This window comes from Lepidochelys olivacea (assembly GCF_965140295.1).
Source record: "Lepidochelys olivacea isolate rLepOli2 genome assembly, chromosome: 6".
NCBI lineage: Eukaryota > Metazoa > Chordata > Testudines > Cheloniidae > Lepidochelys > Lepidochelys olivacea.
Window position 1 is genome coordinate 62,166,722 of NC_140416.1, and position 27,095 is coordinate 62,193,816.

The 27,095-nt window shown below is 43.9% G+C and overlaps 1 protein-coding gene across 1 annotated transcript; it reads right to left on the reverse strand.

Annotated features, from left to right (window-relative positions):
* Window positions 1-201: 201 nt before the first annotated feature.
* MED6 (mediator complex subunit 6) lies at window positions 202-26,046 on the reverse strand. The gene is made up of 8 exons (XM_084631694.1): window positions 25,864-26,046; window positions 19,519-19,678; window positions 18,232-18,323; window positions 8,552-8,634; window positions 7,044-7,152; window positions 5,580-5,695; window positions 1,368-1,395; window positions 202-703 (listed from the first exon to the last, which is right to left on the reverse strand). The coding sequence occupies exons 1-8, from the start codon at window positions 25,883-25,885 to the stop codon at window positions 573-575; spliced, it is 741 nt and encodes a 246-aa protein (XP_084487820.1). The 5' UTR covers window positions 25,886-26,046; the 3' UTR covers window positions 202-572.
* Between the last annotated feature and the right edge of the window lie 1,049 nt (window positions 26,047-27,095).

Genomic DNA, 27,095 nt, shown 5'->3' on the forward strand with positions numbered 1-27,095 from the left:
AGGCACAGCAGTTTATAGCAGGCAGCGTAAATCCTTTAATGCCATAGGAAACACTCACCTTCCTCAAAAAAGGTTAACATGCATAATATCATGGTATATCCTGACATTCAAGTGAAATCCACTACCAGCACACACAGCATATTCAGTAGCCATTTCCTAAGTAATCAGAGTAAGCAAGAAAGGCACTTCAACAGCCAAATGTTGGTGTACCAAGAATTCAACTTTTTATTAAAAAGTTCAACTTTTTACATAGAACACACAATTACCTGAGGACATGAAAAAAAAAAAGGAGTTTTACAAGGAAGTTGCAAAACGCATTCATGTGAAATTCAGCCAGAAGCTAACATCCAAAATGGGGAGAAGGCTGAAAAATCCCCTCCCGGTGCAGCTCAAGTCTTTCCATTGGCAGCTTTTTAAATAGGTTTCTGCTGAGAGAAGAAGCTGTTGCAAGGGGCTTTAAATCCTTCAGTGTCACAATCCTGAACGTTCAAATACAGATAAGGGGGAGTAGGAGTCACTTGCAAACTCTTCTCCAGACGTTGAATCATCGAGATATGGAATTGTCCATCCCTTCACTGGAGTCTCATCCGTTTCTCTGGGGGCCCTTTAGTGCCAGCACTCTGTTGGGCATTCTTTACAGTCTCCTTCTCCTCAGGCTTTATAGCTTCAGGGGCTGGTTCTGGCTCCTTCTTGATCTGATCCACTTAATAAAAAACCAACCATCAAATAAATTATAACTCAGCATTAAGGGTTTTACATTTCTTTTCAAATTCTTTTCAGGTTGTTTTGAAAAGATAATGGAGTTTAAGAGAATAGAAGCCAGTCAATACTTGTGCAGGAGACATTCAGGGCTAGATTCATGGCTGCCACGGTACAGGGACTGGGAGGAGAAACCTTGCAGTTTCCCTATTCTGAAGTTGCCGAACACCAGCACAACCCCCTCAGGCAGTCCTTGAGGTGCCCTAGCTTGCAGCCCTCCTGCAATGGCCCTGATGTAAAATCACCAAGATGCAGAATCAACCTGGCCATTGGTCTCCCCAAGAGCATCTCCTGATTTGGGGCCTCTTGGCTCAGCAGCTCCCTTAGAGGGGTGGGGCCTCTTGCACAGGGGACAGTCTCCAGAAGGCAAGGGGTGGGATGGGACATCATACAGCCTAAGCACAGAGGTGAAGTCCCATCCGGCACCTAGAAAAATTAGGCCCATATTGAGCCTGATTTTGCTCTCATATTAGTCAATGACAAAACTCCCAACAATTTCAGCAGCAGCAGGAGCAAGCCCATTAGTTAGTTCAGCCTCACAACTGAACCTATATCACACCTGGATTTGGGCTCCTTTTAAAAATCTTGTAATATGTGAGATCTCTTACCTGCGATGGGCTTTTCTCCAGGCTTTTGCTATCAAAAAAGAAGAAAAGAAAGTCAGATGAACTGGAGCTTTGTTATTATCATCCTTTGCTAGCACTGACTAAAATATCATCTTTTGCTGTAGAATACTTTCAGCAAGAGGGCTTCTGAGGGATATCAATGAGGAAAGGCCTCACATGAATCGGAACATCATGGCGATGTCAAACAAGAGAAGAATGACGAGCAAGCCTTCCAGAAGCACTAATTAAATTCTAACCCATATGGAAAATTAACAGCACACAAAAATTAAATGTTTTATTCTCCAGTCATGCAAAGAACCTTATCCCTTTCAAGTCATTAATGCCTGTTTTCCTTGGCTGTAAAATATGGCTCAAGATGTCTGCATATCCACCAGTGCAAAAGAGAATCAAATTTTGTAAAGAACAAAAAATGAGTTCAGACCATTTGAATCTAGAGCTACTCTTTTGACTCATGCAGTTAGCTAATATTTGGGGCTTTGCAGGGTAGTTTCATAGAATCATAGAATATCAGGGTTGGAAGGGACCTCAGGAGGTCATCTAGTCCAACCCCCTGCTCAAAGCAGGACCAATCCCCAATTAAATCATCCCAGCCAGGGCTTTGTCAAGCCTGACCTTAAAAACTTCTAAGGAAGGAGATTCTACCACCTCCCTAGGTAATGCATTCCAGTATTTCACCATCCTCCTAGTGAAAAAGTTTTTCCTAATATCCAACCTAAACCTCCCCCACTGCAACTTGAGACCATTACTCCTTGTCCTGTCCTCTTCTACCACTGAGAATAGTCTAGAACCATCCTCTCTGGAACCACCTCTCAGGTAGTTGAAAGCAGCTATCAAATCCCCCCTCATTCTTCTCTTCTGCAGGACAGAAGAGAAGAATGAGGGGGGATTTGATAGCTGTTATGAATGTTTCATAGGACATCCCACATGAATTATGCTCTCTCTCTGCTCAAGCCTTGACTATGACTGTAATTAATTATTTTTGGTAATTTTATTTATTTGCTTGCAGTCTTGTTACTCTTTGCAATGATCTGATCAGATAAACCACTAAAACAATGGGCAGGGTCAATATTTTTCATTTCTTGATGTAAAATGTTGCACAACATTGCTGCAACTGAGTTGCATCCCACTCCAGAGGTGGCTATATTTCAGTTATGGTTGAAGTGATTCCTGTGTATCCTATTACCTGCTTAACATGAATGGGGTAATTAATTTTTGTAAAATACTTAGACCTTCCGATGACAGGTTCCATGAAAGTATTATTCTATTTCAATACCACTTTAAGAATTTGAAATGCACTTCCCTACCAATGCAGTTCTTTCCCACTGAGCAAACATTTATTTTTCTCCCACGGTGTCAGAAGGTATTTGAATTTGGAAGTAGATTAGAATCTGGTCTAATCCAGTGCTTGCCTTCCTCAAAGTATTCCAGAATGTTTTATAACAATTACAGTAGTTAGAAACTAGCCATTGCAGCAACTGTAGGCAAAATACCAGAGTGCATAATGGCAACAGCTCACCCACAGCCTCGGACATTTAAATATATTTTATTGAGTCAGGAAAGTCAATTTGCGCTGCGCATTTCCTTAGTAGTTTGTGCCTCAATAATATTATTTCCGAACAGCTTTGGGAATATTGTTCAGAATCTGCTTTTGCAGGGACAACAGGTGAAGCACAATAGTGCTAAATACTGACTATGGGAGGCATCACGTCTAGTAGTTAGAACAACAGACTGTGAGACAGAACATATCTTCCATCCCTGACTCACTCTGTCTTGCTGTTTGACATTGGACAAGTTATTTGACTTCTCTGCACATCAGTTTATCCCTCAGTGCAGGGGATACTTATCTACCTTTTGCAAGAGACCGTGCACTTACAGAATGCCTTTCTCTGTTGATGTCAAATGATTTTATTTTTAGGTCTTACAGAAACACTGTCTTTTTTGTAATTTCTTGGTGACTGAGTGGTGGGCTTAAGAAGGGGAATAAACAGGTATGTAGAATCCAAAGGATGATTCCCCACCTAACTATTTTAACAATAGGTCAAATTTTGGGCCTGAACTATTGTATTTAATAGTGTGTCCTTATATCTGTATAGATCAGTGATTCTCAACCTATTTATCATAGTGGGCTGCATATGTGGGCCACATTGTGTTACGTGAGCCACAGGCTGAGAACCATAGCACACCCCCTCTAAAAACTCCCACAGTACCCTATTCCCAATGCCCCTGCCCAGAGACCCTCCAGAGAGTAGAGCCCTGGGCACGGGAACTGGCAGTCAGACCCCAGACTTTGCCATGTGGGGCCGGGCAGCCGGGATCCCAGACCCAGAAGCCGGCATCCCAGGACCCTGGACCTGGCACCCCGCCACGTGGGGCCAGGCAGCCAGCAGCTGGGACCTGGACGCCGCCGCGTGGGGCCAGGCAGCCAGCAGCTGGGACCTGGAGCCAGGCAGCCAGCACCCCGGGACCCACCACCTGGCAGCCAGGACTCAGACCCTGCCCAGGGCCAGGCAGCCGGGACCCCCGGTACAGGGCCAGGAACGGAGCCCCACCTAAAACTTGGGGGTGCTGGAGCACCCCCATAAGCCCCTCGTTTCCAGCACCCCCCACCACCTCACTGCCCAGAACCCAATCCCACAAACCTGCCAAGAGATCCACTCTATTGCCCTCTGCCCCCCTGTAGCACTCACCAGTCCCCTGCTGGCAGGAGCGCTCCAGCAGGCTGGCAGACGCTGTCTCCCCCTGAGCCAGCCTCACCCCCTGCCAGACCAGAGCAGCAAATTTTCAATTTTTTAGCACACAGCTGTGTGCTAATTGGGCCACATGCAACCTGCGGTTGAGAACTGCTGCTATAGGGCATTTCATCACAAAAAATCCCACAGTTCCTTACAGGAATGACTTCACCAATGGATAAAATGCAGCCACTTCTGAAGTGGAATGTGGCAATGACAACTTAGGATAGAAAGAGAAGAAGAATCCACTACAAATATGTGGGGCATGTATTTATTCACAATGGAATTTGGTCAGCCTGCTGGGGCTAACAATGTTTACCTCCCAAAAAAACTATCTGACTAGAAGGACCCCTACTTTACATTTAATCCAAGCGAGGGTAGTTTCCTCCACCAGTGCAGGGCTTCCACCACGCTGCTGAGACACTGGTTCAATACTAACTCAGCAGAAAGAATGCCAACTATTGAATCACCAGCTTTCATGAAATGTTTACCATGTCTCTTTAAATCAGCAATTGCATACACAATGCCAGCTCTGCAGAAGTTCTACTTGTCAAGGAGAGTAATTTTTTTCCCCACAGGCAAATAAATTGCATTTGTTAGTTCTTTCCCCATCAGACATTTTGGTAAAGAGTGGGTGAGTAGATTTTTAACTTGGTATCACAGGGGGAGCTGGCCCTGTAAGGAGATTGGGGCTCACTGCTCTCGTGCCAAGCTAAATCTACCTCCCCGAATGAATGCATTGAGTTGGGGATTCATGATTGGAGCATGCTGGGAGATAATAGGGACAGCCTGAGTTCAATGAGCTTGCTGAGTTAAGGGAGAGACAAAGGAGCAGGGAGGTTGTGTGAGCTCCTACTACACAGAGACTTTCCTTACATCCCAGGGAGAGGGCCAGGGACAGCAAGAGAGCCCTGCAGGAAAGCTTCCGCAGGTGATCCAAGAAGTCCTCCAAAGCAGCGAGAGAAAAAGGCCAGACTGGAGCTACCTGCAGTGAGGGGCAGGAGCAGCGCTCTTAATAGGGACTGCTGAGCATAATGAACTAGTGAGCCTCTAGAAGAGGGCTGAGAATTTCTGGTTGAGCTGTTTTATGTTACAACAAACCAGTCCCCAGAAGGTGACAGTAAATACAAAACATCAGTTGTGTCAGTTTTGTTTGGCTGTGGTAATGGGAAAACTGAGTTGCCAGCAGGGTTTGACATCTGATGAGATAAACCCTGATCCACTTGGGTTGGTAAATTTTCATGGCAATTTTGCAAGGCTACGGCGCACATTTTGGGTAACTCCTTCACCTATGCTATGGAGTCTTCCTCTTCATTCTGCATTAAGAGAACCTGTTGTTTTCAAAGTTCCTACTCCAACCAATGCTACCATTCCACCAAGTACAGTGAAGTCCCACAAGCTGTCCACCTGAGGAGCCCTGATGTTAATGCTGAAGTAACACTGCAGACACAAATGACTATATTACCTGAACAAATCTGGGTGGAAATTTTTGTCTCAGGTCTAGAAGCAAAGCATCCACTCGCTGCCTCTGGAAAATAGAGCTTGGTTCTTCCTTCTTCTTGGCTTTTGGTTTGGCTTTATCTGCAAATCATATACAGAGGCTGAAATGCAACATCACATCAAATGATGGAAGTTCTAGTTCTCTTTTATCTGCTCTTCGTTCCTGTAGAGGGTTGTCCTTTCTGGCACTGGGTGTGGCCATTCCTCAGTTTCCCCCCTGCTGTTTATCTCTATTTCCCCTTTGGACTGCAGTCCTCTCTCTTATAGTAGGGTAATTCAGTCTTCAGTCTCCCGTCTGATATAACAGTTTCACTCTCTGGCCAAATTAAAGTCCAACCACAAAACAAAACATGTCCGTCAACGCTCCTTAGGCTCAATACTCGCTTGCCCTGTTGATACAGGGCTTAACGTTCTCTATCCTACTCCAGGCCCCAACTTTTACCCCTGTTGATGCAGGGGAGTGAAGCAGACTTCCTCCCAGTCTCACAGAAGTCCTAGCATGGTGCCTCTAAATAATTACAGGTGCCAACGCTAGGCCTCAAGCCCACACCATTGCTGTGTTGCCCCTAACCTTTTCCTTCACTTCTTTTACCCCTCCCCACACTTCTCTCTCTTCTCAGGGCTGCGGCAGGGAGAGATGTTTCTCCCCCCCGTCCCCAGACCTGCCATGGTGGGGAGAGATGCCTCTCCCCGTCCCCGGCTCCCCCCAGCCCAACCTGCTGCGGCCGGGGGAGAGGCACCACTCCCCCGACCCCAACCCAGCCCCAAATCTGCTTGGGCAGAGGCACCCCTTGCCTGGCCCCAACCCAGCCCGGCCCTGCCACGGACAAGGGAGAGGTGCCCCTGCCCCAACCCTGCTTGGCCCCACCGCAGACTAGAGACCCTTGCCCCAGCTCCAACCCCGCCTAGCCCCGGACCTGCCATGGAGGGGGAAGAGGTGCCCTGGCCCAAACCCAGCCCGGACCTGCCACAGACAGGGGCAAGGTGGCTATCCTGTGGCCGCAGCCCTGGACCTGCCACAGTCAGGAGAGGCACCTCTCCCCCCCAGCCCAGGTGCTGCTGCAGGGAGAGAGAGCTGGGGGGAGTCCTCTCTCCCCACCATAGCCCCAGGGCAGCCTGCACCCCAAACCCCTCATCTGTGGCCTCACCCCAGAGCCCGGACCCCAAGCCGGAGTCCTCAACCCTCTGCCCCAACCATGAGTCCCTCATCACCGACCCCACCCCAGAGCCCACACCCCCAGCCAGAGTCACATATCACCTCCATACTGGTGCACATAACAAAATTAATTCCGCACATGCATGGGAAAAATTAGAGGGAACACTGGTTATAGGAGTTATGGATGCTAAAGTAAACTTCGGCTAAAAATTTAAGTATTAAGTCCAAAGAAAAGGAGAATTGCTTAATGCACTGAGGGCCCAGAAATCATACCTCGTTCCTCCTGGTCTTTGAAATGCCACCAGTAGCCTTTGGAAGGGTGATATCGGCAGTATGACATGGCTTCATCAAAAGCAGACTGAATTCCATGCACTGCAGTGAGCTTTCAGAAGAAGTCAACATAAGAAAACGTTCAGGAATTTAACAGAGTAATATATAATACAAACGAACAGCCAAGTCTATGCCTACATACTATTACATAAATAGTGACTGATAGAGTAGAACATGAAAAAACACTGTATGTTGGTAAAAAGCTAATCAAGTTTGTGAACTACTATGGAATGTAGTTTTACCATTAAAGTAGCTTTTCCCTCCATCAGGCAATTATTTTACAGTTGCTATTTGAAATAACATTTAGATTTTGTTTATAAGACAGACTTTTATAAAACCTAGTGTGAACAGAAATATTTTTGTGATTTTTGTATTCTTTGAAAACAGTTTTCAAAAATATTTCTATCCAACACAAGTTTTGCAGATTTATACTAGGGCATGAAAAGCAGAAAGTGAAAATGACCATTTTAGTTTTAGTATCCAAGATCGTAAAAGTGCCAACAGCACCAATAGTGAAATGTAAATTCCATTTTAACATCTTCAGTTAAATTAGGAACTTAGATTAAAAGATTTCTTTAGCAATTTTAAGCCTGACATTGTCCCTTTGAGTATTTTAAAATTTAATCTCTCTCCTTTTTCAACCATTAAGATTATTCCATCCCTAACAGCCTGTCAGAGCTATTAAGGCACACTATACTCTTCTGGGAACATTTCACTTTCATTGCTAATGTAGAGTACTCGGTATACAGTGCATTTTTTACTAGTAATAGATTATTACACTAGTGACTAAGAACCAACCAAGAACGGGGCCCCAGTGTGCTAAGTGCTGTACACACACAAAGTAGTAGACGTCCCTGCCCTGAAGAACTTACAGTCTAAACAGAAAAAACAGATACAGGGTAGGGGAAAGGGTAGAACACACAAGCAAAGCAGAGCAATCAATGCGATGGCAGCAAACAGCATGTTAGTTCCACAATTTATTTATTTTTTGGTGAGGGGAAGGTTAATTCAGGGGGGATCTGCTAAATGGAAAGAAAAAGTAAGGGAGGAGAGACATTGAAAGAAAGGGGAGTGAGAAGGACCGGGCAGGGAAGAAGAGGGTTTAATGAATTGTAGTTATAAAAAACTGGATTAGTCATTTTATTTTATTAACGCTAATGTTAAAATTATATAACACATAGATTAAGAAAGGAGTGTCTGTACATCTGGGTATAGTGCTTAAATTATTCAAAAGTACAAAGGTAGGTTTAAAAAGTAATACAATATATATAGTACATAATCAGAAATAACCCAAATAAGATTAATAAATTTAACACACATCTCGTTTTCCCAAAATGGAGGAAAACAGGGAAGAAATTTCTTGAATTGGGTTGGGGGAACAATGTAAAATAAAAGCAGATATGAACTGATAATTGTTTTATATCAACTAAATGCATAGTAGAAACACTTACCACTCTGGAATTTATGACAGATCCCAAATCAGGTGCCTGATAAATCACTCCAGCAATAATATAGTAATCAGCTAATGGGATGACTGTAAATAAGGAACATAGTATCAGTTTAGTCAATAAGCAGAGCTCTGGGTAAGCAAGGGACAAAATTGTTTAATTTCACGGGTCACATAGTGGATTTGTTTTTTACTTGTTTCACCTGGTCAGGATAATTTGAACTTTCAAGCTTTTCCTCCAAGTATAGCAAAGCACTTTACAAAAATTAGTTAAGCCTCACACTATACCTGTGAAATAGGGCAAATATTAAGCCCATTTTATATCAAGGAAGCATCAGTTTATTTTCCTGTTCCACTGTCACAAACACAACTAACAGAAAGTTAAACTGTTTTTAGTATCACATGAGAGCACTCAGACTAGCACTCCTGGAAGCAGTTCAAATGTCCTTTGCCATTCCAGTAAACCAAACAATAAGCTACAATATGGAAACCAATCATTCCTAACTTTCACTCAGACCTTTCCAGCATTACTGCTTAAAAATGTCACACTCTGCAAACACTTACCTTTTTGGAATCAGGCCTTGTACTTTGGGTTTTCCTGGGAGGCCCAACTAATATAGTTCTGCAACAAACCTTGCAAAGCCCTGTCCACTACAGCTAAACCAGGTTGGAGATGATCCCTTCAGGGTCTGAACAGCATTCTTTAACCTGACTGTCGAACAAGGTTTCTTTGAAGTTTTTTGAAGTTGAAGTTGCACAGGGCTTGTCTACACAGGAGGTTTAAACCAGATTAAGTCAAGATAATCCAGTTTGAAAATGCTTGCATACACAAGACAATCTATTATAGCACACTAACTCTGCATTTATCTCAAACTCTGGAGTTCTCTTGCAAAGTGCACTAACTTTGCTGCAAATAGAGTTAGTTTGGTGTATTGTTTGTGTACACGTAATGCTGCTGAGCACTGCTTTGGCAGTCCTCCAACAGCTATCCCACACTGCTTTGCAGGCGACTGTCACTGATCTGTCTGTTTACCTGTGTGCCCTCTCCTGCTCTGGTGTCAAGTTAACCAGATGTCCCTTCCCCCATTTAAAGCTGGTATAGGGCCAAATTTTGCCCATTTCCCTGGATTTGAGAATATCACAATTACTGTGATATTACTCCAGAAGTCCTACAATATGCCTGAAGGAGCTGCCTGAAGCCATGCTGATACCCTGGATCTCATGGCCATCTGGGGAGAAGCATTGATGCTAAAAGCTCTTATGGCCAGCCACTGGAATAAAGATCTCGTTGTGAACATTGCTAAGCAGATGTCCCAAAGGGATCGTTAGTGGGATGCCAACCAATGCCAGATAAGGAACAAAGAGCTCAGGAGGACTTGTATTAAAACCAGGGATGCCAGGAAAACATCTGGCAGGGGACATATAACCTGACTCTGGCTTGCAGGGCTCAACCTGCGGGGCTAAAAATAGCAGTGTAGATGTTTGAGTTCAGGCTGGAGCTTAGGCTCCGGGACCCTCCCCCTTTGCTCGGTTTCAGAGCTTGGGCTCCAGCCTGAGTGGGAACATCTACGCGGCTATTTTTAGCCCTGTAGCTTGAGCCCTGTGAACCCAAATCAATTTGGCCCAAGCTTTGAGACTTGCTCCTGTGGGGTGAGGAGGGGGAAGGATAAGGGGTGTTGCACTGCAGACGTACCCATAGATAACGACTGATAACAGTGAATGTTTCAGACAATCATTGCAGAACCCTGTTTTTCTCTTCACTTTCACCATGTCTGCAGGGGAGATAAAGCAAAATCTATGACTGAGAAATTGCTCCACATTTGTCTGGACATTAATGAGGAACAGCTTCATGGTTACCCCACAGGAGTAGTTCACAATTCCCTTCCACTCAGAGGACCATCTTGGTGAATATCTGCATTGTGTATTTTGCTGTTCTGCTCTTTGCCTTTTTGAATAAGGGCATTTTCTGCTTCCTAGTCACTCACCTCAGTGTAAAGTCATCCCAGAGTTAAGCTATCCTTAAACAGGACGTAGGGGGCATTACTATCCAGCTCACCCCCAGATGCCCCCTGCTAATCCCTCTGACACCATATAGGCACCTCCAAGGCACACCAAAGCTGCAAAACCATACTGGGAACATAAATTTGCAACACTGCTCCCTCCACCCCAACCCACGCCAATACACCCTGGAAGGCACAACAGCAAAGCCAAACAGCACATCCCGCACAGACAAAAACCCAAATGCACACACCACTTCCCGCTCTTGGGGGAACCTCAGAGATGGTAAGAATCTCAGGGAGGTAAAGTCAAACATGCATATAAAAAATGCTATCTCAGCCTGTCCAGAATTTGAACAAACACTCACAGGCATGGCACCTGCCACTGCCCTTATCAATGGCTGAGCAGCTCACAAACCTGAGGTGGAGGAAACAGAAAACTTGTGACAAATGTTTGTGGACATCACTGCAGACTCTCAAAAAACCCTGAAAATAACAGAAGGATGGAGGCACAATTGGCAGGTGTAGAGGGAATTGCAAACGACATCCTCCTCCCACTTCCTCTGCTGCAGAAGTTCCCGCTGCTGCCACACCGCCTGCTCAGTGGTAGGGTTGGCAGAGTCCAAAGGAGACGGCAGTTGCCAGAGATAGCACAGCCGTGGCCAAAGACAGCATTAAAAAAAAAGACAAGGAAATGCAGCAGCAACTTCTGGAGGCAGTACAAAGCCAAACCGCTCCACTGCCGCGCAAGGTTAGCAGACACTGCAGTGTTCCGGGACCCAGCTATGTTCCGCAGCTCCTGGACAATACAGGATACTGGAAACACAAGCAACACCTCCCTGTTGTACTCCCCAGAGCAGTGCTTCCACGGGCCATTCCGTTCACAGAGCCAAGGCAGGGTACTGAGAATAGCTGCACCTAGGAGCCCAGGTCTTTTGAGCCCTCTAACACCCCTGGTAACATCAAGCCTCACCATTCAACTCCAGAAGGGCCACAAACAAGACGAGGCAGAGGCAAGACATACACTCACTTGTGACTTCAAGCCCCATGTGTTGTGCCCTGCACTGCACCGTGATACGTTGTTTGACTATTGTTTTAACTAAAGGTTTCTTGTAGTTATTAGACAATAAATTGTTGTTTAATATATTGTTTCATAATTAAACGTTTTCATTATCATTTCAATTCAACCTTTATTTTGGCTTGTTACACACTACATTGCTTAATAACAAAAACTCTGAAAAATTCATCCATAAGAAGTTAAGAGTATTTAATACAGAAATAAATTGTTTTATAGAATTCATAAGGTTTTACAAAAGTAACTAGGCAAAAACACAGGGTAAAATGAGGAGTGGCACAACATTGCACCTCCACCAGCCACGAACAACACTGACTTGCTCACAATCCATTCTAGAGGGAGTGGGTACGGGTTAACAGCTGCATAATTTCAGGCCTAGGATTCCAAATGAGAGCAAATGGCATCTCTGACAATATTGCCCAGCTGTTTCCATGTTGTATTGGACACCTGGCTGGCTGCTCAAACCAGTAAACAAGTCTCTGCGCCTCAGCCTCCCACCCATTGTTAAGGTTTTCTCCCTTACTCTCACAAATATTATGCAAAATACAACATGCTGCTAGGTTAGGGGACTTTTTTTCCCAGCTGCTTCCAATCTATTCCACAAACAGCACCACCTTCCTTTCAAACAGCCAAATGCATACTTCACTCCACCCTGAGGCAGTAGTTAAACAGTTCCTTCCTTCTATCCAGGCAGCCTGTGAATCATTTCATTAACCAGGGGAAGCTGAAGATCAGCTGGGTCTCCCAGGATAACTAGAGCAATGTCTGCACCATTAATGTCCATAGTGATCCAGAGAGCGAACGGTCTTTTCTTCATTAACATAAACAGAGCTGAGTTCCGAAAGAGCCTAGCTCGTGAACCCTTCCACACCACTCTGTATTTATGTCCATAAACCTGACAATGTGATCAACCAGCCTTTGGAGCACCACTGAGAAATATTCCTTTCTGTTTATAAATTATTTGGGGTGGGGGAGAGAAAGACGCGGGACGCACAAATAATAAGCACATGGGTCCCCATCAGTTGCTCCAATATGCTCTGGGAACCCAATGCATGCAAAGCCATTGATAATCTCCTAAGCATTACCAAGCTTTATAACCCTGTGCAACAGCACCTTATATATGGCATCACATACCCACATGACAATGGCCCCAACAGTCAGTCTCCTTACACCTAATTGGTTGGCCACTGACCGGGAGCATTTGGGTTGGCCAGCTTCCAGATACCAATGGCAACCTGCTTGTTCATGGGTATGGGGTATTGCATACTGGCACGCTACCGCTCCAAGTTCAGTTCAGCCAAGATCTCCAAAATGGTTGCCTCCCCCAATCCTGATACCCTCTCACCATGGTTGGTCATCCCAGGTCTTCAGAGCAGCTGTTTCCCACCAACCCATGCAGGTTTCCTGAGCCCAGAAACCACACTGCATGGTGTGAAGCTGCTCCAGGAACTGGCATAATTCCTGTATAATCAGTTACTCAGTGCCTCTGCTTCCTCATTCCCATTCCGCTTCCTCCGCCGCTGAAGTTCCAGTGCTGCCACATCACCCGCTAAATGGTACGGTGGGCAGAGTCCAAAGGCAAATTCATCCAGCACAGAGTGCTGAAATACAGCCCAAGCAGCCTCTATTGATTTGCAGTGGCCAGCATGAAGCATTGTTGGGCCCACGCTGGCCGACAGCAATTTGCAAATGGTGCTAACCTTCCCAGAAAGGAAGTATGGAGTGGAGACAAAGGAAACATGGCATTTAAAACATTTTTTGCTTATGCATCCCAGTGCCCAGTGCAAAAAATCCCAGAATGCACACTGCTCAGCAGCGAATCAAAGGACCATGAGATAACCTCTGAGAATGCCCAAGCCGCCGCTGTGTGTATACAATGATGCACACTGGGAGAGGGCACACTGTCCCATGTGCACACTATTGGTGCAACTTGACTACTGCACGTTACTTGACATGCATCAAAAAGCTGCAGGTTATCCCCTGCCCACCTCATGTAGATGAGCCCAGACAGCTCAACTACCTTTAAACAATGTTATCAGCCTTAGCACAGTGTCATAGTCGCAGTGATGACATGAGAGTCAATCCTCCCAAAACCCTGACCCTTGCCTGTGTTTGTTCGAGCTCCTCCGTCTTTCTCAACACTTATAATTACTCTGGAACCCCAGGACTCAGCTGGTGCCCTTGCTATATGAACCCTGGTCACTCACTCAAGGTAACAGATCATTGAGGGTTCAGGACAGTTGGGCAGGGATCAGGCTGTTGCCCCGAACTTCTTAGAGGCAAAAAATGGGGCAGCAGCTCCTCCTCAGTATCTCTATGCAGATGTCATACTGAGCTGTTTGCTCAGGTGCTAATTTGGAGGAAGCAACAGGACAGCAACTCACCCTCTCAATTGCTCCATTTCCCCCATTGCTATTCCATCACAGGTGAATGTTTACCCCTAGCCCATAGCTGCAACAAAATGACAGACAAAATTACATGTTGAAAAATACTAAGTAATGTACGTTGGAAAAAACAATCCCAACAAAATGATGGGATCTAAATTAACTTTTACCACTCAAGAGATCTTGGAGTCATCATGGATAGTTTTCTGAAAACATCTGTTCAGTGTGCAGCAGCAGTCAAAAAAGCTAACAATGTTAGGAACCATTTGGAAAGAGATAGATAATAAGAGAGAAAACATCATAATGCCACTATATAAATTCATGGCATACCCACACCTTGAATACTATGTGCAGTTCTGGTCACTACATCTCAAAAACGATATTAGAATTGGAAAAGGTACAGAGAAGGGCAACAAAAAAGATTAAGGGTATGGAACAGCTTCCATCTGAGGAGAGATTAAAAATCTGCGACTTTTCATCTTGGAAAAGGGATGACTAAGGGGGGCTATGATAGAGTCTATAAAATCAGGACTGGTGTGGAGAAAGTGAATAAGGAAGTGTTATTTACTCCTTCACATAACACAAGAACCAGGGGTCACCAAATGAAATTAATAGGCAGCAGGTTTAAAACAAATATAAGGAAGTACTTTTTCACACAACACAGTCAACCTGTGGAACGCGTTGCCAGGGGATTTTGTGAAGGCCAAAACTATAACAGTGTTCAAAAAAAGAATTAAATAAGTTCCTGGAGGTCCATCAGTGGCCATTAGCCAAGATGATCTGGGATGCAACCCCATGCTCTGGGTGTCCCTAGCCTCTGACTGCCAGAAGCTGGGAGTGGATGACAGGGGACAGATCACTCAATTGCCTGTTCTGTTCATTCACTCTGAAGCACCTGGCATTGGCACTGTCGGAACACAGGATACTGGGCTACATGGACCATTGGTCTGACCCAGTATGGCAGTTCTTATGTTCACAACTCTAATGAAAAAACAGTAGGAAATAAAAGTGAATGTAGATCTCTAGTTTTCTCTTCCCAAAACATTAGAAAATGAAATGCTTTTTTGCTTAAAGTACAAAAGCAGCACATTTCTTTACAGCTGCTTCTTTTGGCTTCCCACAGCTCTTCTGACTGGGAGAAATTCAGAACTTACCATCCTGTATGGTACCAAGAAGACAAACATGAAAGTTCATCCCTTTCCCTGGAACCATACGGCTGCAACAATGGGTCTCTAAAGTTGTTCTTTTGCCTTTCATTCTCCCCCATCCATGACGGCTTCTGAAGTTACAGCAGCAAGCAAATAAATGAAAGGGGCCTGCCTTAAAGAAATATTGTGCAGAATTTCCCTGTTAGATCAGGAGAAAAGACAATTCAGTGGTCCAAGAATCAGGATTGAAATAAACACTTCTCCGTGGCCAGAGGTTCTAATTCTGACAGGGTTAAATAAATGTCACGTAGTTTAAGATGCAAGAATCTTAGAAACTGCAGCTCTGATTGGTCTACATAGGTGTTAAAGACAAAATTGCACTTTTCATAAATTTACAGGTTTGCATTGGTGTCCTTCGCAGTGCAACGTTACTGTGTGCTGGTCAGCTATTTCCATCCGCTCTAGCATTGTGATCTCTATTATTCCTGCTTTTTACTCTTGTTGATGATGAAAGTGCACTCCACCCAGTAGCCTCTGTAGCACTGGGATCAGTGATAAAGCTACATTCTAACAGGGAGGGAGTTCAATCCCTGACTCCATTATAACAAATTTCTGTTTGTTTTTGATTATCACCTACTGCCCCAGAGCCAGTGCGAAGAGTCTGAATCAGTTTGGGAGACGAGGGTTATCACATGCTCTCAGCTGGTTTGTGAAGTGAGAGATGGTTCTGGGAGGAGGGAGATGATCAGTGCACAGACCTAGTTTAGAGAGGAAGGAGGAACTTATGGTGGGCTCCTTCTCTGGAGTACTTACAACGATAAGGAGGACAATGCTAGCTCAGATAGCTGCTGTCATAGTCCCATTGTGACAACAGATGCAGCAAGAGTATCACTTAACCTATGGAATTCCTACTGTCAGATATAACTGAGGTAAATAGCACAAAATGTTTCCTTAAAGAATTAGACCCAGGAGTAAGAATAGCATTTGTAGATTCAGTAACTAGGATACAATTATAAGGACTCTCTGTTCTCATGCTTCAGGGCACAAACTGACCACCTAATGAGGTCAGGAAGAACTCCTCACCATAGTCAGCTGTATGATTTTTTTTTTTAAAGCCAGAGTTCCAGATTTGATGTTTCATTAGCCTGTCCCAGGGCAGCAATGCTTGTGTTTCTAACAAAGCAACTGAGAGAGACAAGGTGGATGAGGCAATATATTTTATTGGACTGACTTCTGTAGGTGAAAGAGACAAGCTTTTCAGCTACAGAGATTTTCTTCAGGTCTGGCATGGTTTAGCTAGAAAGGTTGTCTCGTTCACCTACAGAAGTTGGTCCAATAAAAGATATTAACTCATCCACCTCGTCTCATTCATATCCTGGGACCAATACAGCTACAAAACCACTACAAATAAATTAGCAACTGATATTTCTCCTTAAACAATATTTAGAATCAAGAGGACATCATCCACCAGATTATAACCATTTTAACAAAGATCAAACTCTGGGCCTAAAATACTTTGACAAGGTACTTTTAAAAGTGGAAAGTATGAAACTGATGCTTCTGCAATCCTGTGAGAGTACTGATTACCTATTCTGAAACTCATAAGCACAGGGAAGGGTAGGACTCTCTTCTTTAGCTAATCTGCCTTTAAGATCCTAAAATCTGTGCCAGGCTACCAAAATATGGATAACATCCAAGGCAGGGAACTAAGCAATATAACGATGAAATCTTGCACAAACTGAAAAGAGTATTATTAAATCATTCTCTTCTAAGCTCCCTACAATGAATGATCAAATTACACAGCTGAAGTCTGAATGTTTATACTGTAAAAGCCATAACTCCACTCCAGATTTTAAAAGGTTGGATATTAAGGAACAACAGAGGCAGTGAAGTGATACATTGGGTTATGGCACACACCTTCAACACCAAGAGATCTAGGTTCAATTTAGATTTTAAATTCAATCTAATCTAAGAAGCAGTCGGGTGCTCTTTTCCAATATGAATACAATACACTAAGGCCCACTGCCAGAAACCAAGCAAATTAGGAGCAGCAATAGAAAGGTATGAATCCATTACAAAAGCCCTTTCTCATTAGAACAAAAATAAAACCTTACATTACTACATTATCATTTATTCTAAAAGATCCCAAAGAGCTTTACAGCTTATGTACAGTAAATACAGAACACAGTTCATCCTGATCTGAAATGCGAAAACTTATTAACAGCTCACATGAACACTACAAGTCCATTTAGGATAAGATATGAAGAATACTGAATCCAACTGTATATAATAGGGAGACAGAATGTAGTTATCCCAACTGGAACTTAGACATGGAACAGTGGAAATATCTCTACTCTCACTTAAAGTGCCATGGAATCTTTAATGACAGCAAAGAGTTAGAACTTTGATTTTATGTCTAATCAGATAATGGCATCTACACTACCTCAGCACCCTCTAATATACTGGGGTGCTTTGGTTCAGTAATGACTCAGGGTGAAATATCACCTACTGAATCACCAGTTTCTTTCCTGGGAGGTCTCCCAGTCATGTATTTACTAGAAGACCCTATTTAACATGTGCAGTCTGAGAAGCTCACAGTAGAAAGTGGCAAGGCTGTAGAATAAAAATGGCATTATGCAAAGAGCAACGTGAATGTTCCCCTTACCCTAATAAGTGGTTTCAGAGTAGCAGCCGTGTTAGTCTGTATCCGCAAAAAGAACAGGAGTACTTGTGGCACCTTAGAGACTAACAAATCAGAGATTTCCAAATTGTATGATAATCACTCAGAATGATTAGCATGAAATTTAATTTGCACTAATCAGCCCCAGGCAAGCAAAAAATTAGTATTATGTTTAACTAATTAAACTGAAAACCTTATGTACAGCATATCATAAATATAGGACATAGCATGCATGCTAACAACTACCAATTGCTCCTGGCAAAATTTACTGCAAAAGCAGCACTTTCTCATTGCACTATTAGTATTTTGCCACCAGAGGGCAATCCCCTGCTGTTGTGAACACACAGAGCAGACAATCACCAACATTGTCATTAAAGGGAAAAGCTGTGTGAGCCCTTACCTTGTGTAGGAGACTGTCTTTGCTGCTTTCGAATTATGAAGAGGATGGGCTCTTGAGCATGAAGGAGGATATATTCCACTCCAATCATTTGGCTAAAAGACAAGTGACCAGAATAAGTAACACCATTCATCTGAAAGTTAAAGATATAGGATGTGAAAGCCCACCAAAACAACAATCACAGGGCCCGAAGGTCACCCCTTGATGGGTCACAAGCTCTTGCATTAGGATTTTCCAAGATAAATAGCAAAACCTAGCCTTGTGCTCACAGTGAATTAAAAAATCCTGGAGTCAACCTCTTGGCAAATAGGTAGCTTACTGGCAGAAGAAGAAACAAATGGAAGAAAAATGGAACTTATAGTTACAGATGTTGTTTACATATGGAAGTGACAGGCTAACAGCACTGACCAGAATGTATTCAGATGATGTGAAGGCTCCTCCCCTCCAATACCAGATGCACACAACTTTACCAATGAACATTTAGTATGATCTACATTGTCCCACACTAGCCTATTTCTAGGTCCCCAAATAGTTCTGTCAATGCACCTCACTTCTGCCTGCAGTTCCACGTGCCCCTCTCCTGCCACGGCCCCACATCAAAGAAAGCCAGTTGCATGCTGTGATGTTGATAAATGGCCACTGGTAATTAGAACAGCCTACCCATTCATTTCCCCTCGGGCCCAAATTAAAAGTCATACTTCTCATCCTGAATCTTCCCATGGTGGGGTATCTGTTTTAATTATCACACCTAATTCAATGTGGCAGGAATGTAGACTCTTATACACAATTCTGTGGCAAAGCTTTAAGTGTCCAACTACAGTAGATCCCATTCAAGAGACATGAAATTAATCCTCTTCATCTGATTACAAAATTAGGCTGAGTCATAGTCCCCAAACATTGTCACTGTTTTTATCCTTGTCGGTAGCTTCTCTGCAAACACACACACACAATATTAGCTTTCTAGCTAACTGGCTTTTTTGACATTTCTGTAGACCTGCAATCTCAGGTGTACCCAAAATCCTATCTATAATGCTTCACAGGTGGCACCACAGGAACTAGGAGAATATAAATTGCTTCTGGCATCTGAAAGAGGATAGCACCCGGCTGCAAGTGGCTGCGTAAATCAACCTCAAAAGAAGAACAGAGACAGGGAACAACAGAAGCAGGATCACAACTTTCCCTGCACTCTTCAATTCAGCTGTTGGTGACACCCTTTAGTGGACAAGTTGAAAATCACCAACCCAGAAAGCAATTTTTCAGGTTAACTCAGCGTTCCTTACAGTAACTTACTGCAAGTGGTCCAAGGTCAGCCGTTGCATTTTGACTACTTCGTTGTTACATGTTCGGTCATAGAATGGGTTACTTCGCTCTGAGAAATAGTCTAACACACTTCCATTGTTTAATATAGGAATCCAGGAACTGTCAACCCAGGAAATTCCCAGGAGGTTATCTGGGAAGAAAAAATTAAAATTAGCACCAAAACAGTCAGTACGGTTAGGGATTCTTACCGATTAAGGACCTACTAATTAGAACACGTCAAAAAAAAAGTTTTCATGAAAATTTTTTTTTCCTAAAATTCAAAATTTTGACCACAAAAAATCAATTTTTTTTTAAATTTATTTCTTCCGTTGGCTATTACATGAAGATATGGAAGATACACAGACACCTTTATTTCTTCGGAATGCCAGTAGGGAAAAAATTATTAGCACTCGCACTTATGGTCATACTGTACATGGTTTAGATTAAGAACAGCAGCATTTGCCAAGTGGAATGGGCAAACTAAGCATGATCTTCACTATGAAAGTGAAAGAAAACCTAATAAGTAAGCGGCAGCCAGCATTAAATGCCAGACCAAACAAAGTTGTGGAGATAGTAGTAGTAGATGCCGTAGTCAAGTGATAAATGTGCTAACATTTACTAGACTCTCCTCCCATGGCTGTATGAAATTTAAAGGGTCTAGAAATTCAATAATTTTAAGCCACAGTCGTAATAATCTCCACTCCTGGGAGAGTAGGAAACACAATGATAAGGCATCAATTTTTACACTGAAAAAAGAAAGATCGCATGGATGGAAAAGTGACTGAAAACTGCATGCAGGATTGAAACCTATGAATGTAATGGGACTACTGCATTATTTGCAAACCCAAAGCTCTTACTATAGTCATTCCCTTGTAGATGTTTTACTTCAGCTGAAGTTTTGAATGTACAAGGAATGAAAGATTCAAATCCAAAATGTCATTGAATATATTATGAATCTTTTATGAAGTGAACCTAGGAGCTCAGCAAACCATGGTTAACACAATATAAATGAATAATTCATTTTTGCATTGTCAATCTCAGAGCTACTAGTCTAGTTCTTACATAAAATGGAAAAATGAGGTTTTCATGTTATTTCACATATACTACTCTCTCCCCTCATCATAAACATAGGAGATCCTCCAGTACTAAAGGTATTTTATTATTTATATTGCAGTAGCACCCACAATATGCTAGATACTTTCCAAATATATATGCCAAGGCCTTTATCTCAATGAAAATAAGGTACCCAAACCTCTCAGTATTCATATTCTTGGCATGACACCTGCTCATCTAGGTTTTCAGGAAGCATGAAAAAAATCTCATTTGTGCCAGAATGACGACTGTATTTCTGCAGAAGTTTCTCCCAGGTAGGACTGGAACTTCAGAGTAAATATGCCATAAAGCTGAATGTAAAGTTCCAACTCCAGACCAGACTATTACTGGCCATTACTTCTGAGTCGTCCATTTATTATTGCTTTTATAACATGCAAGAGGCCATCCTCTAGGAAAAAGCAACCCTGATACCATATATCAATTGTTCCTCTTCAGAAGGGTACATCTTCATTTTTGTGTGTGTAAAAAACTGTACGACAATTCCCAGTCTTTTCAAAAAAGGCATCTTATTCAATGCATTTAAATAGAGTTTGAGGAATATCCTCATCTCAACCAACAAATGGCTGTACCATTCCTCTCAATCTACCTTTGAAGTTTAATGTGAGACAGAGACTCAAAACTAAGGGACACAGAAGTCCATGGCGGTACAATAAAATAAAAAAGAGAGATCCTCATCTCACTTCCAAAACCCTCCCCTCCACCACTTTCTCTGTCACCATCACCAGTCTTCCTAGTGACCCAGCCCTGTAACCTGAAGTTTGTCTTCAACTCCACCCTCCTTCTAGACTTAATCTAAATTTTACCACTTCTTCCTCCATACATTATCAAGATCCATCCTGTTCTCCCTATCCACAGCATTAATATTCTCATCCAGGCCCCTTTCCCTCCCCCCCTCTCTCTCAATTACTGCATCCTCCTCCCTGGCTTTCCTGATATTCATGTTGCCTCATCCAGATCCATTCAAACTACTGTTAAGATCATCTGTCCAGCCCACCATTTGGCCTTGCCACCCCAGTCAGTCATTCCACTGGCTCCCATTTTTCCATGACTTCAAACACAAACTTCTAATCTTGACCCTCAAGGTCCTTTCACAACCTAGCTTCTCCTTTTTATCCGTTATGCTATTTTACCTGTTGTGTCATGACCTCACCACACTGTCAACAATACCGGCCTCAATCACCAGCATCTCTGCACTTTCTTCCACACTGACCCATATCCCAGGAACACCCACTCTGAACCAATTTATTAAGCCTCTGCTGACTCCTCCAAATTCCTTCCCTACACCCACCTCTACCACACTCTTAAAAACTCTTGTTCATCAGTATCCCAAGAAACTTGAGTGCTAACAATTATTAACATTTCTAGTCTAAGTAACCATAGACTCTTATTACCCTCACTGGCCATCTGTGTGCTTTTCTCCACATGGTGCATCCTGTTTTTAATTACTCTGCATGCTCTTTAGGCAGGCACTGTCTTGTAGTCTATGTTTGCACAGCACTTACTACAATGGGCCCCTGCACTTTATTGAACTTTCTGCACTACTATAATACAAGTAATATACTGAAGTGAGATAAGTTTCGCAAACGTTACTCACGCTCCCTTTCTTGTTTTAATGGAATCATAGAAATGTAGGACTGGAAAGCATGTCAATCTATTCTATATAGGTTTTTATACCACATTTATCACTGCAGTATCTGAGCACCTTGCAATAGTGTATTAAGCAATATGACTGTGATTACACATCGGTCAGTTGTTTGTTCTCTCATCCTCTCTCCACAGGGAGAAGCATTTGCAATGAAGTGTCTTGTTTTCATAGGTTGTTTTTAAAAATAAATAAATGCCACTTGCATGTGGAGCAGAAAGAGGTGAGATTTATGATAGTCCTTAGTTTCTGGGGGAGTTCATTCCACAGTCCTGGACCACACCCAGAGAAGGTTCTCTCTCCTGCACAGATGAGTTTTACTCTTATTGTAGACAGGTCCATCAAGCCAGGGGAGCGAAATTGTTGACCACAGTATCTGTCCTGGAGTTTTAGATGGTTTTTAGGTACCCTGGCCCCAGGCAATGGAGTGCTTTGAAAATAAGGACTGAGGACCTTGAACTTGATTCAAAATTCTATTGGAAGTTAGTGTAGAGAGCCAGAGGACAGGTGTGATGTGCTCGTGATAGCTGAAGAGATGTGCTGCAGCGTTTTGTACTAGTTGGAGTTTCCTAAATACTAAAGGCTTCATGCCCAGGTATATTGCATTGCTGCAGCTCAGCCAAGAAGTGACAAAGATATGACAAAGGCCAGGTCTTCATCTGTATGGATGGGACAGAGTCTCCTAGCCAGCCAGAAATGGTAAAAAGCATTACTCATGGCTGTTGCTATGTAAGAAGTGAGCATCAGTGAGGAATCCAAGAGTACTCCTAGACTACAGACTGAAGTGACTAACTGTGAGAATGTGACCCCTCAACCAAAGGGAGACGGAACCATGGCTGCAAATTCTTCAAAATACTTTCTTCTGTCCACCAGCATGACCTCTGTTTTGCTCAAGTTGAGCTTCAGCCAGCTGTTCTTCATTCATGGGCTGATCTCATCCAAGTACTGTGACAGCTTGCTCGTAGCGATGCAGTCAAGAGTCCCTCCTTCCATGCTGAGGCATCCTAAACCATCCTGACAGATATTTGTCCAACCTGTTATCAGAAACCTTGAATGATAGGGATTCCACCACCTCTCTAGGTAACTGTTCCAATGCTTAACTATCCTTATAGTTAGAAACTTTTCCCTACTATCCATCCTAAATCTCCCTTGCTGCAGACTAAGCCAATTATTTCTTGCACTACTCTTGGAGGACAAGGAGAACAACTGATCACCATCCTCTTTATAACATACTTTTCTATATTTGAAGAAGGTTCTCATGTCCCCCTCAGTCTTCTCTTCGCTAGACTCAACAGGCCCAATTCTTTCAATCTTTCCTCAGAGGTCATGGCTCTCTAAACCTCTTATCATTTTTCTTGCTCTCCTCTGGACTCTTTCCAAATTGTTCATATCTTTCTTAAAGTGTGTTGCACAAAACTAGGCACAGTACTCCAGCTGAAGCCTCAATAGCGTCAAGCAGAGTGGAATAATTACCTCCTGTGTCTATATATGATACTTCTGTTAACACATCCCACAATCACATTGCCTTTTTTTCACAACAGCACTCTGCTGACTCATATTCAATTTGTGATCCCTATCATTCCCAGATCCTTTTCTGCAGTACTGCTGCCTAGCCAATTATTCCCTATTCATGATTCAACACTTGTGATTTAAATTTGATGAGTCTATATACAGAGATGAGTACTTTAAAGTTGAAGATAATGCAAGCAGAGGTGTCAGCTCAGAATGTTTGGAAAACTTTAATGACAGGCAACAAGTCCTATACTGAGTATTTTTCACTGCTCCAGAACTGTGTCACGAAATGGAAAGAAGCCAAAAAGAATGGTATATCGATCTAACACACAGGTTTGAAATACTGAGATTCCCTCCATCCTTCATCCGCTGAACTAAATCTGACAGGCATTATAGCACCCATCAATATATAAACAGTGAAAGGGAAAATCGGATCTTCATGAAGATAGTCTACAGCATAATTCAGAATAGATTCTGCTCCTCTCTCTTCACAGATTCAGGGAAGCTCTACTTCTGGGTGGGGGTTTCAGCTCTCACTGCTCCTCCACCATCCTGTTCCACCTTCTTTTTTCTCTCAACTTTTGTTGTAGCTAGGATGGGACAGCTTCAACAATAGGGAGACATTCTAAATACAAGCACTCTTTAGCTTAATCTAATATCATTCATTGGTTCTTTCCAAAAGGCAAACCTTCTCAAATAATACAATGCTTTTCTACCAAAGTAATAGGGCACTTCAGAAATACAACAGCTTAATCACATCAAGTACCAAGCAGCTTGCCATGTGAGTCATTTAGCAGTCCTGTCTGCTTTTTTCCACTGCATTTTCAATTAGAGTACATTTGCCTCATGGGTAAACCCATAATTTCTTGTTTCCCACTGTTGCAGGGTGACATGCATTGCTTGTCTGCTTGGCTGCCAGTCTCCACATCACAGAGAGTTGGCTAAAATTCAGCAATTAGTGGAGTGATTTCTGCATTTAATTAGGGCACAATCCTGCAGTCCCTAGATAGGCAAGATTCCCACTGACCTCAGTGGAAGTCTTGTTTGCACAGGGCCTACCACAAAACCAGGCCTATAGCTTGTAAGTCACTCTGGGATCCTCTGCAGTAAAAAGTCAGTATATAATCAAAGGTTAGTATTACAGGTTGCAGAAAGGCAGTATTCCAAGAAGGTATGACTATACGTAAAGTAACCCCATGCTAAGAGCATCAAGATGTAACATGCAGAGAAAGGGAGAAAAGGAGCTTCTGGACTGTTACATCTCTATGTAGTTATTTATTTTGTGGAGAGGGGGATTCAGTGTCTTCTGAGATTTAAAGAACTTTGAGATGACAAAGATACAGAGATCACACAGGTCTCTCATTGCCACCGGTCACAGGCTTGCAGCTTGTTTCCCTGGACGACATGCCAGTAGCAAGGCACATACAACATGCCGCGCGGCAACCATCACCGCGGCCCTGCAGAAGTAACAGTCAGGAGAGAGCAGCGGGGCTCTGCCTGCGAGCTCTGTAACGGCAGGAAGGGTGACAGGCGGCGTTTCAGGAGCTAGCAGCACAGACATGCCACAGAGACCCTGTGCTGCGGAGTCTCTTGTCCGGCAGGCCGGCGAGGGGGCCGGGGGTGCTCACAGCACAGCGCCCGTCTCCCGCCACCTGCTCCCCCAGGCAGCCCCAGCAGGGCGGAGAGGAGCCGCCAAGGCCAAGGAGATTAACCCTTAACCAGCCAGCTCCAGCCACCCCAGACGGGTCGGTGCATGGGGCTGGGGGCTGGTAACAGGGTCGGCCCCCCGGGGGCGGTTTTTAAGGGGAGGGGCCGTTTAAGCCCAGCGGCTGCCCTGTGGTTTGTACTTTATAGATGAACCCTGGGTCTGGATGTGCCGAATCGCCCGGGACATCAGGGGCCGTCTCTAAAGTGCACGCCCGCATCGTCGGCGAAGAGCTCCCAGCCGCCATGGCCTCGGCGGCCGGGCAGGGAGCCTGCGGCGCTAGAACCCCCGTCCCCGCGCACGCGGCCCGCCGGCACGTTCACGTCGCTTTCCAGTCCCATCAACAGAGAGCGGGAGCCGGTACCTCGGATATCCACCGCCGCCATGATCCCCAGCACGGCGCACTTCCGCCCAGCGCGGGGTTTGCCCTCGCGCAGGAAACCACAGCGAGCAGGAAGTGCAGGAAACCATAGAGAGAAGGACTAGAGCGGCAACGGCCACAGGCCCGGGGGAGGGAAGGTGGAGGACTCCGGGGGGCCTCAGCCCTAGTCGAAGCTAGAGGGTGCTGAGGCGTCTGGGCCCGGCTGCTGGGCGCGCTACAGGGTCATTTTTCCTTCCCAGCAGCCCCAGGCTTCCTGCAGGGGGGCGGGTCCACCAAGCCAGGGGCTAGTTGGCATCCCATGGAGCAATTCCCCTGGTTAATACGGCCTGGGCCATGGGGACGCAGGACCCCGGGGCAGCGGAGGAGGCTCTGAGTGTTGTCACCCCTGAGCATTCATGAATCAGGATCCAAAAAAAAAAAAAAATTCCCAGATTGGCTCACACATCACAAGGTTTTCTAAAATTAACAAAAGGAGGTTCTTACTGTTTGCCTGCTGCTGGTGGTGTTCTTGTATCACGTTCGCAAGCTCACCACCACCACCAACACACAGGGTAGACACATCCTTTTTCCAAAACACAAAGCTGGGATTCTCACATAACAGCGTGATTCCCAGAGCTGGGGCTTTAAGAAAAACACTATGCATCACAACACTTGGGATAAAATGGTGAGAACTGGCAACACTGTAATGGCCAGCGCAGGCTGGTATCTGTCGCCTTTGTGGGCCACATCTCCATGCTAAAGATGAAGGTGGCTACAGATACATTGTAAGTTCCTTTGGGCCATAAACAGGGTAGCCACCTGTACTTCAAGAAGATAAAATATGACAGCATGAAAAAGGAAAGACAAAGCTGTTCTCAAGGGAGAGCTGTTGCTGCCTAGCCAGTTAGTCCCCATTCGGTATGTGTGGAAGTGATTGTTCATTCCTAATTGCAGTACTTTGCATTTGTCCTTATTGAATTTCATCTTACTGATTTGAAGACCAATTCTGCAATTTATGAAGATGATTTTGAATTCTAATCCTGTCCTCCAAATGCTTGCAACCCCTCTCATCATGAAGTTGTCAGCAAATTTTATAAGTGTATACTCCATCATCCAGATAATTAATGAAAATATTGAATAATACTGGACCCAGGACAAACCCCTGTGGGTCCTCCCAGTTTGACAGCGAACCATAAACAAACTAGGGAAATAAAACCTACATGGAACTACGATAT